Source organism: Jatropha curcas, chromosome 2 (assembly GCF_041381405.1).
Source record: "Jatropha curcas cultivar XTBG-Jc1 chromosome 2, XTBG_Jcur_1.0, whole genome shotgun sequence".
Taxonomy (NCBI): domain Eukaryota; kingdom Viridiplantae; phylum Streptophyta; class Magnoliopsida; order Malpighiales; family Euphorbiaceae; genus Jatropha; species Jatropha curcas.
In genome coordinates, this window is record NC_143152.1 from 3,868,947 (window position 1) to 3,882,580 (window position 13,634).

General features: G+C 34.2%; 2 protein-coding genes across 4 annotated transcripts; one reads left to right on the forward strand and one right to left on the reverse strand.

Moving 5' to 3' along the window:
• Positions 1 to 519: 519 nt before the first annotated feature.
• LOC105646496 (CDK5RAP3 protein homolog) lies at positions 520 to 7,698 on the forward strand. Its single transcript, XM_012232351.4, has 10 exons — positions 520 to 773; positions 871 to 1,005; positions 1,755 to 1,849; positions 1,941 to 2,035; positions 2,148 to 2,283; positions 2,381 to 2,530; positions 3,692 to 4,258; positions 4,383 to 4,591; positions 5,316 to 5,448; positions 7,126 to 7,698. Exons 1-10 carry the CDS (start codon positions 713 to 715, stop codon positions 7,255 to 7,257), a joined length of 1,713 nt encoding a protein of 570 aa, XP_012087741.1. The 5' UTR covers positions 520 to 712; the 3' UTR covers positions 7,258 to 7,698.
• Positions 7,699 to 7,970: 272 nt separating this feature from the next.
• On the reverse strand, positions 7,971 to 13,537 carry SRF2 (STRUBBELIG-receptor family 2). Of its 3 annotated transcripts, none has more exons than XM_012232410.3 (17): positions 13,403 to 13,537; positions 12,972 to 13,093; positions 12,019 to 12,151; positions 11,858 to 11,929; positions 11,694 to 11,759; positions 11,522 to 11,593; positions 11,364 to 11,435; positions 11,188 to 11,259; positions 11,011 to 11,076; positions 10,850 to 10,915; positions 10,488 to 10,771; positions 9,671 to 9,921; positions 9,321 to 9,586; positions 8,984 to 9,131; positions 8,676 to 8,812; positions 8,433 to 8,592; positions 7,971 to 8,321 (listed from the first exon to the last, which is right to left on the reverse strand). In XM_012232410.3, exons 2-17 carry the CDS (start codon positions 13,063 to 13,065, stop codon positions 8,133 to 8,135), a joined length of 2,148 nt encoding a protein of 715 aa, XP_012087800.1. In that variant the 5' UTR covers positions 13,066 to 13,093; positions 13,403 to 13,537; the 3' UTR covers positions 7,971 to 8,132. The 3 variants fall into 3 exon arrangements, with proteins under 3 accessions (XP_012087800.1, XP_089574179.1, XP_089574178.1); XM_089718053.1 differs by having other exon boundaries at positions 9,671 to 9,876; positions 11,188 to 11,271; XM_089718052.1 differs by having other exon boundaries at positions 11,188 to 11,271.
• Between the last annotated feature and the right edge of the window lie 97 nt (positions 13,538 to 13,634).

Below are 13,634 nucleotides of genomic sequence, written 5' to 3' on the forward strand. Positions count from 1 at the left end.
CCTCTTTTTAATTACATATATATATATATATATATATAATATTTTAAAAAATATATATATACAATGAATATTAGGTTCATCATGAGCCAACCCGGATCGGATTTTGCAACATCTATATTTGATCTGTAGTAAAAATTAATTTTCATGTAACTACTCAGGTCGGATTTAAATTGATAAGTGGATTGAATTGAATCGAATTAATAAATATAATAATTAAAAAAATTGATGGTACAAAATAAGCTGACTAAGTTGAATATTTCACTTCTAACATTACTCTAAAAATAAATAAATAAAAGAAAAAGATTTAGGCTGATATCATTAGTCAAATAGAAGAAATTTAGTTAAAAAATTTTATTGTATAAAAATATATAATATTAAAATTTTGAAATTATTTCCGGGCCGTAGCTGGACAGGTTAATCTGTTCGGTGTCGTACTGGAGCCCTCAGCCTTCATGGATTACCCAAGAGTAAAAAGGATTTCCTGAGTTGGGATTCTGCATGCTGGGCCTTATCTGGACCTAATAAACTCATCGCTCCAACTCGAACGAACTCTAACAGCTTGTCAGCATCTTGACTCGTTTGCGGGACGAGTCCACTGAACTCGATTTGACTACGAAAGCAATAGCAATTAACAGAGAAACTAACTCCTGAACATTTCTCCAGTAGCCCCTATCAGTCCTAGTTTGGCCAAATTCGCCATTTCCAAACAGAAATGCAGACTCCTGATGACATTCGAAATCTCCCTATCGACATCACATTTTCACGTCTTGGAGGTATTGTCATCATCTTCTTCAACTTCCATCATCGGTCAATGGTTTCTACTTATTATTTATAATTTGATTTTTTTTTTTCTCTCTTTTGAATTGAAAGAATGGTTGGTTGATCGGAAGAGAGTACCCGCCGATTGGAGAAAACGGATTGCCGCCGTCAGAGCTCGAATTTCTAAGGAGTTCTCCTCTCTGCCTAAGGATATAGATCCCTATTTCCAAACCCTTGACCCCGAAGGTTTATTTCTCAATACTTTTAATGTTAATTGCTCTTTTTTTTTCTTATTTGGTTTTTAGCTTTATCTTGACTCTGTGAATTTCATTTCTGTTATCACGTTTTTTGAGAATTTGGGAACTTAAATCCTCATGTTTGTTTGGAATATGTCTTCTTCGACTAGTGACACTCAACTCTGTGATGCTGAAAATTCTTAGCTAGGTCAAAAAATTACAATGGTTACTGATCTTTAACTTATCTAAAATGTATTTGATTTAGTTATATGTCATTTGGTATGATTATTATCATGAGACCTTACTTGAATGCCATAGTGTTGAAAGGGATTAATGATTGAATTTTGAGTTTCAGCCGTGTGGCTACAATTTCTTTATTAAATAGAAATGAAAAGCTTCTAGTAAAGGACTTGGCTTAATGTTGGTGATCTCGGCCTTTTTAATGTGTCATTCAGTTTGCAGCTCCTAATTCGTATGGGCGAGAATGGGTATTTTTCTCAATTTTTGGGATCTAATCACCTTTGTTTAATGTTACACTTGATAGCCAAATGTTTGATTAACAAAATTGAAAGGGGATGTTATGCAATTAATTTATATTGTGTTTGTTCTAGATCTTCCTGAAATAAAGAGGCATTCAATTCTGAAATTCATTTTTGGTCCATATGCATGATATTTAGCTCAAAGGGTTATCTTATTTTGTGATAAGTTATTTTTTCTTGCAAATTTTCTGGTATATGATCATTTGTCTACCACTTTCAGGGATTGGGTATTTAGAGGCCAAGAAAATTTATGATGTTCTTGTGAAAAAGACTCCAGAAAGCCGGAATATATTTGGTCGGCTATCAGGTGCTGCTGTAAGATAGTCCTTTCATCCTTCTCTCTCTCTCTGTCTCTTTTAAATTAGATTTCTGTGAAGATTGCTGAATGTATTTTATTCTTTTGTAGGGTGCTTGGGAGGCAATTGTGCATTCTTTTGAGAAGGACTACATCTACCTAGGTGAGGCTGCACAAATAATAATTCAAAATGTAAATTATGAAATGTAAGTCTGCATTGTTCTAGTTGTCCACCCCTTGATTTTAAAAATAAAATATATTATTTGTTAGACCAATTGGGTGTTAGTATTAATACTTATACCCCTTTAAATGTTGAAGACCATATCAGAAAAAGCAGGTACAGAAGATCCAGCAACAATTAGCAGAACTAGAGCGCAAGGAAGCTGATATAAAAAGAAGTGCATCTCTTTCAGCAGCTAAATATATTGAGGCTTGTCAAGAGCTTGGACTGCAGGTTATACCTTCACCCATTCTACTGATAGTTGTAAAAACCAGAGAGACATTTCTTTGTTCTATGTCAACAATTAATTTAATTTAATTTCAATCTGCAGGGAAACAATGTTAGATCTGAACTCTTAGAGACTGCAAAATCACTACCAGGCACATTTAGCAGGATTCTTGAAGTAATAAATAGTGATTCTCTGCTGCGGGCAATAGAGTATTATTCCACTTTTGTCAAAGATGTTCACACAGAAAAGGATGTAAGCCAATGACATTCTTTTTCCATGTAGTTCTCCTATGGAAGGTTTTTAGACCAGGAACTATAAAACAGGAACTGGGTCAGTTGCCATTCTAATCTGTGGGGCAACCCTTCTGGCTTAAAACCTGCTTGAACTGGCTGGCAGGCTGGGTAACTGGTGAACTGGTGACCTAGTCCTTGATTTCAGCAGGCAGTAGTAAAATAGGGTTGATGTAAGCTGCCACACCGCCCTCAATTTTATTTTGAAAAAAAAAACTTCAACTTTGCAAGTCTTAAGTCTTGAATCCACATGCAGACATGCCCTAAGACTATTTCAGCATCCATTTCCATGGAATCAAACAATCATGTTAATACTTTTTTTCTTTTCATAATAAATGTTTATTGCTTAACAATATTTGCAAAATCCCTCTATTATTTAGTAAGTTGATAAAAAACTGCATGGTTATCTATGCAAGTAATTCTAATTTTTTTGCTAATATAATTTTATTTCTTTTTATTTAAATCCTTGTAACTATTTTTACTATTACAAGAAAAATTGTTATTCGAAATATTTCAAATTATTTATTGGAAAAGATTTATTATAATGAAACTTGACTACAGTTACTTGTAATTTGCTAACAAATTTGACTAAAATTTTGTTCATTTTAATATGTTTCAATTCACATGATATTTAATAAACTATACAAGTTTTCATATGTATTATTTAATATTTAATTGAGTTCTTGTTCAATTCCTACTTCAACCTGGTTGAATCTTTGCCACGTAACTTTCTACTTTTTTCGATTCAATGGTCCCAATTGATGCATGTTCTTTCTCATTAATCAATGCATTAGATGCAGGTTCAATTGGGTTCCATCATCTTGATTTTTGTGGTATTGATGGTTACTTAAGTGCTTAACTTAGCAAATATGGGACACATTAGATGTCCTGTTATTATCTAATTTTTGACTATTTAAGTTTATTCTGTTCTTTTTACTCTTAAGATATTGGTAATCTAAGATTTCATTGTTTAATGTTTTATTGTGCCAAATTATCACTAGGGCTACTTGAAAAGACAGAATGCTGAACAAGAAAATTTGGAATGATGCCCATGTTATGCAGATGAAAGTTGATTATATCAGTGTGTTTCATAAATTAATCCAGCTTGTAAATGCATTTGCAGAAATCGTCATGGACAATATTATTGAACTTGAAAGACATTCGTGAAAACCCTCCATCACTAAATGTTTCTGCTGGCCCAGAGATCCTTGATGCTGCAAATGTGCAATTAAGTTTTGATGAATCAAGTCATGTGAGAGGGGACAAGGATGCTATTTCAGATAGTATTGATTGGGATATTTCTGTCGATAGTGCTCAGATTGACTGGGATATTGGAGTTGTGGAAGAAACTGATGATGGTGGTAATGGTTTGGGTCCTTATGAGATTGTGAATGCTAGTGACATCTTACAGAGTTCATCACAAAATGAAGCTGTAGAATCCGAACGAACCCCATTAAATAAAGGGGAAGACAGCTTGCATCCAGAGGTTTCTGTATCAGAAATATCTTGGGATATTAGTGTTGAAACACCTCAGGTTGATGTCATTGACGATGTCAATTTGCTAAATGGTAGCCTGGAAAATCCTACATTTGTTCCAGACTCTTTAATGCACAATGCAGGAGTGAAGGAAGAAAGGAGCCAGCTTTTGGAGACCGAGTACAGGAATAAACTTCTTGATGACTTATATGAGGTATGCTCGTATTTCAGTACCTGATTCTCTTAGCTTATATGTTACTGTGATATTATCATTATTATTATGTGATTTGTTATTATTATTATTATTATTTAATGACTTTTGGTATGTCTCATATTAGATCAAAGCATTTTTGAGCCAGCGATTGACTGAGTTGAGAAATGAAGAGACTTTGTCCTTGCAACATCAAGTACAGTCTGTTGCTCCGTTGGTTGTGCAGCAGTATACTCCTGATGCCATTGAGACAATGTTGTCAGATGTTTTCTTGGTCATTTCCTTGCTGACAAATAGGAAAACGCGAGACTTGATAATGATTCTCAATTCCAGAAGGTATGCTGATCTATACTTGTTTTTCTATCTTGTCATTTACATCTTTGTTTGTTTTTAATAATTTAGAATGGAACTTCCAAGAAAACTTCCCTATGTTGTTTGCAAAAGAAATTAAGACTAGAAATATGAGGTGCTCTATTGTCCTTTTGGTTAGGGAAAAGTTATGGGTCAGCATCTTATAACCAAACTGCATTGCTTTTCTTGATTCATCTTTTTTAATCTCCAAGTAATTGCAGTGGAAAACTTTAACATGTTAAATGATAGCCGTTGCTGTTTGAGGATCACATAAGAACTGAACACTGTTGTTAGCATGCTGTCAAGTAATCAGAATTATACGTTTACCTGTACATAGGCCTAAGTTGTAGCTTGTTAATGCATTTTATAACTTTAAAGTGTAGAAGTGGACTGGCAAGACCAGCAGCAATTTTGTGATTGTACTGCTTCAAAAGTATATGAAGCTTATAGAGACCTGAACATGGGCTTTTCTTATTTTTTCTTTTTGTTTTAATTTATTGTTATTATCATTTCTGGGGAGCAAGATGCTTTTGGAAGGAATTCTGACCTTGACTGATTTTATGTCAGCATGGTAACATGATTTATTATTATTATTATTATTATTATTATTATGCAACTGAAACTGCATCTTTTGATGTATTGGTTTTCTTTTTGAAATTGGAGCGTAATGAGTTTTAAAGCTACTTTAACATGTCTGCTCAATTTTCAGGTTTCTAGACAGACTGGTAAGTTCATTGGAGGAAAAGAAGCATCACGAGTTGAAATTAAAAGAGGGGTTGAAGGACTTGGCGGCTAAACGCATGGAACTTCACAATTCATTATCTTCATCATGGCCAAAGCAGGTGATATTTTTTTTTTTAAAAAAACAAAATTGATTGTGCTTCGTGATGGAAAGTAGAGCTTGTTTGGTTTTGTTGTTCATACTAGCTCATAAAAGGTTGCTGGTAACTCATAGCTGGTGGTTGATAGTAGTTAGCTAATCTATGTCTGTGTTTAGTAAAATTATAGTAGCGATTGCTGTTAAAAATGTAAAGTAACCATTAGGGTATAATTAGCTAGCAGCTGATTGGGATTTCTATCAACTACTAGCTGCTTATCAAAATCTTTACTAAACATCTTAAGTTTAGTTGTTTGGTATGAATTAGCTAATCAGCTGCATGAATCAGCTGAACTAGATGCGCTCTTAGTATTCTGTTCTGCCGTATTAAGAGGTTATTCTTGTTATGCTCTCTTATCTTCAAGTTGCGCTCATCACTCTTCATAAACTCTCTTTTAATCTACTTCACCTTTCTATTTCTTCTAGATTGGATAAAAGATCGTTATGTTTGACAGTTTTAGATTTGGACCTATTATTGTCTATGACATTCTATTTCTCTCTGCTGCCCTTTTTTCTCTCAAGCATGGACAGATATTTTATTTAACATATAAAATAAAGGAACGAAGGGAACTGAAAGGATATTCTCTCACTTTTTTTTTTTTTTTGACTATCAAATTACCTTCCTCGTAAAAGATGATTCCCTGAAGTGTTGTAACTTAAAAAGTCAACTTGACCTACAGAAGAAGGCAAAAAAGGTCGTTTAGATTTATAATGTTGTGGTTGATTAGCTTGTGCGCTGACATGTATGTTCTGAGGGTATTTGAACAGAATCAGAATACTTGTTTATATCTAAATGATCATTGACTTTCAGCTGTTTCTCTGTAGCCTATATTAGGATTTCAAGAATCTTCTTTGGATCAAATGAATGAGACATTCATTTCATTTGCAAATGAAGTTCAGTAATAAAATTCACTTTTAATGAACTCTTGTGTTTGGTATCCTAACTGTTAAGTATATAATTTATTTGTGAAGTCAACTAATTTTAGTCCAATCATGTTGTAGCCTTCTTAGGTTTAGTTCATATGCAAATTCTATTAAATCTAATAAGACTTGGTTATAGAATTAATGATTGAAAACTATTGTTGATTTTTCATTTGTATTAAACATAAAAACAGGCGGATTTGCAAATAAATGCCATAAAAATTTCGTTGGATTCAATTCCACCAAAAGATGTCTAGTGTTTTTTTTTTTTTTCTTTTTGGGTTGGCTTTAGGATCCTTTTACTTGAAACAGTGTCATGTGAAGTATGGAGATATTATAGATGTTGGTATAGGTTCCATATGCATATCTTTTTGGTTTTCTTATGGAGTTATGGTGTTAAACTTGTTATTTCTAAATTGCTCAAAAAGGAGAGTCCTTGGATTAATTTCCTTAAATCTTTTGCTTTATTCAAATTCTATAGGTTCTTTTTCGGGTATTTATGCATTATTATTGGTTGATTATGCTGCTTCCACTCTAATCCTGTATTCATGCTTGCATTACTGTATTGCTGTCTTTATTAATTATCTTTTTAAGGGAAATAAGTCAGATATGCATTCAAAACTTTCAGTTGACTGAAAATCAAATATTAATGATTGACAAATATTCAAATATTTTCATTTCAAGAAAAAAAATATTGAATAGATGCTGTCCTTGATCACAGGAAGCTGCTCTTGCGAAAACCAGAGAGCTGAAGAAGCTTTGTGAGAGTACCCTTTCATCCATGTTTGATGGAAGACCTGTTAACATAATTGGTGAGATCAATACCTTATTGAACAGCGGCGTTAATGCATGAACTCTCCATGGCCTTTTGATTTGGGCAAAGAATGTTAACGTTGGAATGAGATGATCGGCATATTGCAGCCATTATTGCATACATACTGTTGTAAGATGATCACAAGCATGAAGATATGATTTTACTTTTTTTTGCTTCCCTTAAATCAAAAATTAAAGAAGATGAACAAATTTTGGGATTATGCCCACGGGAGGCACATGCAACGCAAGCCTGCAAATTACTTAAATCTTTTTTTCCGGTGCATTTAGATGGCTTTTCTTGTGTTTGTAGAGAAAATTTTAGAGTATTGCAATGTCCTGATGAGAAAAATATTACTGACAATAGAAAATAGAGTTCTAGCGGCCATGACATTTCATCTTTGCAATGTGATAGGAGCAGTAATAAACATAGAATATATGTAATTGCGAAGTAATAGTGCGTTCTTAGAATTTGAAGTGGTAATTTTGTTAGACAAGTGTAGTGCAGTAGGATGTCCACAGCAAAGTTTTATACTTGCACCTTAAACCGAGAAAACAGAGAAAGCAACAAATGGCCTGATCCCACATATTCTCAAAAAAAAAAAAAAAAAACACAAAAACTTTCAAGATAAATAGAAAATTATTTTTTCTGAAATAATTTTCTTCTAAATTGAAATGTCGGAAGGATCTGAACAGAAATGGTAGAGCTATTGAAATATAGAAGAGAATTGGAAATTGGGGAGAGACATTAAAGAATTTTAGAGAACTTAAAATTTCGGGATCCCTTTCACTTGATTAAAGAATTTGAGATTTTTCATGAAGTGAATACAGAATTACAACAATGATGACAGTTGGAATGAATGTAGTGCGAATGGTATTCAACTAGAATCACTTATCAATTTATTTAGAAGCAAACTGCTAGCAATTTCTGGCGGAGTAATGGTGTGATGAAGAGCCTCTGAGACTAGAGTCTGTTACGTCAAAAAATGTGTCAAAGGTATCTTCAGCCCCATCTAGAGGACTGCTATTTGCAAAGGTGAATTTTTGCAGCAGCGACGCCAGAGAGACCACAATTTCAGACATAGGCGGTCGGAATAGCATCTCAGGCTGTTCACATGAAAATAATTCTGATCGACTATGTGCAATTATTTCAGAAAAAAAAAAAGGAGCTACCTTTTCTAAACTACTTGAATAAATTGCAGTAATATATGGCAATACCTGAATACAGAGTGAAACAACATCTGCAAATTGGGAGAGAGCTTTTGGGGAGACTGTTGTTATGTTGATGCCTGGATCTACCATTAGTTCCAAAGATGCATTATCATGAAGACGACATGAAGCCCATTTTACCAATGATTGCTCTTCACTTGGTCTTGAGCTGTGTTAGAGGACATGAAAGATCTATCATTAATAAATACTTAAAAAATGTAAGAGAAACAAAAGAATATGTATGAGCCATACCTATCAAAAGCTTTCCGTCCTGTTAAAAGCTCCAAAAGCAACACTCCGAACGCATATACATCGCTTTTCGTGTCATCTGCTCCTTCCCCAATCTCAGGCGCAGTGTAGCCAATGTCATCAATAACAATTTCAGAAGCCTGTTTATAACATTGTTCAATTGCAGCAGACGAGACTTTGTTAGTAAGTTACAAATTCTGTAGCCGAAGTGCTTTTAACATGCCATTTTTAAGAGGGCATCTTCATATCCTATTGTTAGCCACTTATTACTGTTATAAAGAAATTGTTTAGGAGACTAATCAAATGCTTACCTTAAGTTTATCACTGTTGCTTGTCAGCGATCTCAAAATTGCAGTGCCGCAGTCACATAGACGAGGCTTAAGTTCTTCATCAAGTAAGACATTACTAGCCTTTATGTTGCCATGAGTGATAGGAGGGGAGAAACAACTATGCAAGTAGCTGAAATAGTCATTTTTGCAAGAGGAAGGAATAAAACTCTTTTGCAGCTTTTGATAAGCTATTTCAATTAAAAAAAATGGTGTCTAAATTCAATCCAATATTGGGAAAAGACAAGTTTTCATGTCATACTATGCATACTATAGTAAAGATGGGAACCTGTTAAGGGAACTAACTATATGGGATACTTACTCCAGAGCTGCAGCAACACCAAGTGCAATATTAATGCGAGTAATCCATGGCAGTGATTTGTGTTCTTCATTATGCAGAACATCATGAAGTGTAACATTTTTTATATACTCATACACAAGAAGATGTTGTCCATGTTCTATACAGTAGCCAACAAGTGTTACAATGTTTGGGTGCCTCAATCGCGATGCATTGCAAAGCACATCTGAGAATTGTTCTTCTTCTTGCAAAGATAGTGATGCCATGCGGATGTATTTCACAGCTGATATCTGCAGAAAAAGACTTCTCATGACAGGATACAATCTGAAAAGTTAAAACAATTGACAAAGCAATCCATGAGTTCAGATACTTACTTGGCCATCAGGGAATTCAGCTTTATACACACAACCAAGAGATCCCTCTCCTAGTATATTCTCTTCACTGAAACTGCTTGTTGCTGATTGAAGCTCCGCCACTGTGTAAATTTTAGCACTTTCTGGAGCTTTGAATTTCTCGGCAAAGCATGTTGTACGGCAAGTAGAAGTTATATGGTTCGGGTCAAGAGTAGATGGAGCTTTGACTGGCAAGAATTTTGGACTTGCTTTGAGTGCTAGTAGAGAAAAGTCTGATACGATATATAGAAAATAAATGCAGAAGAAAAGTTCAATGACAAAAGAAGTACATAAGAACACTTGATGTTGCAAAAGAAGCTATACTGCATTCATCCGTAGGGGAGTTGAAATGATAAGTAGCCTATCAACAATGCATTTTTAAGAAAACTTGGGAAAGTCAAGAATAGTTTGTGCTATCAGGTAGAATGTCATAATTTCAAAACAAAAACATATAAATACAAAAGAAAATCAAAGATAAGAAAAATATACTTGAGCTAATAATTTAGAAATATGCATAGAAAGTGAATGACATTCATTAAATAATCAACGCAGTAGAAAAGATTGAAGGAGTCATTAAATGGAATATTTTGGAGTTAACAAAGAGAAATAATTTAGGGTGAAACATATAAAACAGTAACTTGTTATCAATAATATAACTAGTAATAGGAACTCAGGCATATTTCCGCACAAAGATTAGACTGCAGCTTTGAATTCAATAATCAATTTGGTCAATTAATACTTGTGAATTGTACTTCAGTAATCAATCGTCAATGGTAATTTTATACATAAATAGTCTCACCTCTGGTTCTAATGACTGGAAAAACATGGGGTCGTTTGACAAAAATTACAGCAGTTGCTGCACAGGTAACTGCAAGAGTTGTTGCAACCACTATACAAGCTATTCCTCCAGGGCCTAGCCGTCTCTTCTTCACGTGTCCAAATGCTTCAGGATTGAGAGACTTATCTGTGGCACTTGATTCTGTAGTTGGTTGGTCACTAAAATTTTTCCCAACGGTCACATTTTTCGTTTCAGGAAAATTCCAGGGTGGGTAGTTGCCTCCCATGAATTCGTTCCCATCAATCCTATCAACAGGCAAAACCAATAGAGAAACGATAATTGGTACTTAGTGCAGACAGCTAAAACTAACAACAGTTACTTACCATAGATTTTGTATTGACTGAAAATGAGCTGGGATAACACCACTAAAATGATTGCTTTGGATGTTCCTGATAACACATAAAAGAAAAAGATCAAAAAAGTCATATAAGCCAAATGTGGAAAATGCTACCAAGCACAGTGGGAAAAATTTGAAGGAACCTACAAATCGGTTAGCGGTAGATCAGCCAGGTAGATAACTGATCCGGTGAATTGGTTATTTTGCAAGAACCTGCAGATTTGGCCAAAGCAACAAATAAGAACCACTTGACATATGAAAGGAGAGTAAAACATTGTAATCTGCATTAAGGTCCAAATTTCTAGGAAATTAAATTAAACTCACAATCTAGAAAGATTTGTCAGGGATCCTATAGAAGTTGGTAAATCTCCAGTGAAGTAATTGAATGATAAATCCCTGTGACAGTATCTCATGAAGAAACAAGAGTAACCACAAGTTAAAACAAGAGTCATACTTAAATTATGTTTGTGCATGGGCAATGGGGTGTAAATGGAACATACATCTCTTTTAGATTCTTCATGGCAATGAACACATTGCCAATGGGCCCATATAATGAATTGTGGCTTAGATTCCTGGAGAAGAACAGTCAGTAGGATTCAGGACTAAACGCTCATAGACAGAGACAAGTAAAATGAATAGTCAGCTGAGAGCAACTTACAGATATCGGAGAACTTTCAAGGTAGATAAAGAATAGGGAATATTTTGATTCAATTTGTTGCATGCTAAATTGCTGCATTACAATCATATAAAAATCATCCATAAATAAACGCATATGAGTATTTATCAACTTGATATAAATGTGACGATGCAATGAACAATCATCAACTTACATGCGAGTAGCATTAGGGGGTAAGCCATATGGAATTTCACCCTGAAGATAATTGTAGCTAAGATCCCTACGATTAGAATAAAAAAAAAAAAAGCAGAAAAATGTAGATCAAAAGTTTCAGCTTCATTGACAACAAAATCTAAACCAAAACCAAAATCAACTTACAGGTGCTTCAAACTATAGAGATTATGCAGTTGGGTTCCTAGGTACCCACTAAGGTTTAATCCCTGAAGCTTACTGCAGAAAGTGAAAGAACAAATTAATGTTAACAGTGGCAATGTATTATAGTCGACAAACAGTAGAAAATGGTGGGTTATGCGTAATACAGGTCTCTGAGAGATGATCCAGAACAAAAAACTCCAGTCCATGACTCCTGACATGGATCCCCTCCACCAGTTCTCCACCCCTTCAGCTGTGGTGGCTTATTCAGGGATGCGTACAGATTTTCAAGGGCCATAACTGCAAGATTGAAAGACAATCCAATTATTAAATAATTAATTTTTTAAAATCAATAGAACAATTATATGTGCTGTACATGAGTATTAAATATTTATTTAAGAAAAAAATATATTAAATTTTTTAAAACTAGTATTAAAAAGGGAATTAAAGCAAGTCCTGGAGGAACAACAAAAAGAGGTTATAGCCGTAATTTTAATTAATCGGGTCCCATTAATTACATAATTGATTATTAGTTTGGTGAGTTGCAATTAGCAGATCAAGACAATTGTTAATCTAAGTTGATTTACTGCTTCTCCATTAACTCCATTTAATCAATTATGTCATAATCATTATGTTTTTTTTTTTGGGTTCCACATGGTTAATAAGTAAGCTTGTACACACTGGATATTTACTCAAACGTAAGGGCAGATAACGACAATTTAGGGCATGGATCAGTGATTCTCCCGCCATTTCTTCCTCTCTTAGCCATTTTAAAAATAAAATAAAAAATAATAATTCGCCGGCTTAAGTATTTTTTTTCTGTTTGGTTTCTAAGAAAACATCAAAAGAAAAGTAAATTCTTAATCTTGAGCCTACTAAATTAGACTTCAATTTCTGTTGATGGGTTACTGAACGACGAAAACTTTCGAAAGAACTATGACTTCTTGTTACTTTTCCTGTATTTTCGCAGTATTCAAACAGAGGATCGAGAGTATTCTAGAGAAGTGTAGTATTGTCATTTATCGTGAATAACACTAGAATTCAGAGAAATTACTATAACAAACTCCATAGATAAAGAGAAAAATAGAAAGAGAAGAAACGATTATGAAGTAGATTTTACCGTCATTCTGATCCGTAAATGCCCAAGCCTGTGAAACCAGAATCGCCGAGAAAGCGATTAAAGTGAAATACAATTGCAGTAACTCTTTGGCCATTATTATCTCAAGAATCAGAGTTAACTTCCTAGAACCAAAGAGCAAAAACGTGTAGTTAGTTCTTCGAGAATAGTTGTGTTAGTTAAACAGACTGCGAGTTACAAGAAGAAACCCCTGTTTGGTTGCCGAGAAAATTATTTACGGGAAAATACGAAAGATAAAGAAAATTGAAACTACCAAGAAAACGAATTTCGTCCTGAGTTTCAAAAGCAAAAATTTTCTTGCGTTTTCCTTTGTGTTTTCTTTGAGACCAAACAAAGAGGAGAGTTTTGAAGAAACAAAATGAAAATAAATTCAAAGAGAGTGGAAATGCAATGAAAATAGAGTTTTGAAGAACCTTTTTGAAGAAACTATTCTCTTGTTGACTATAGAGAGGATGTTGGAGTGTGCTTTTTGGTTGGTTTGTTACAGACAGAGTACTGATCTTGACGGTGATAGCATGATATATAACAGTATCTGTCCAGCTTCCACGTCAGCAGAAAACCGTTATGGTCGTTTGTGACACGTGCCAGGAAATCTCTCTCGTTGATTGGGCTTGGGTTCCTACAACCTCGTCGGGCCAATATTGG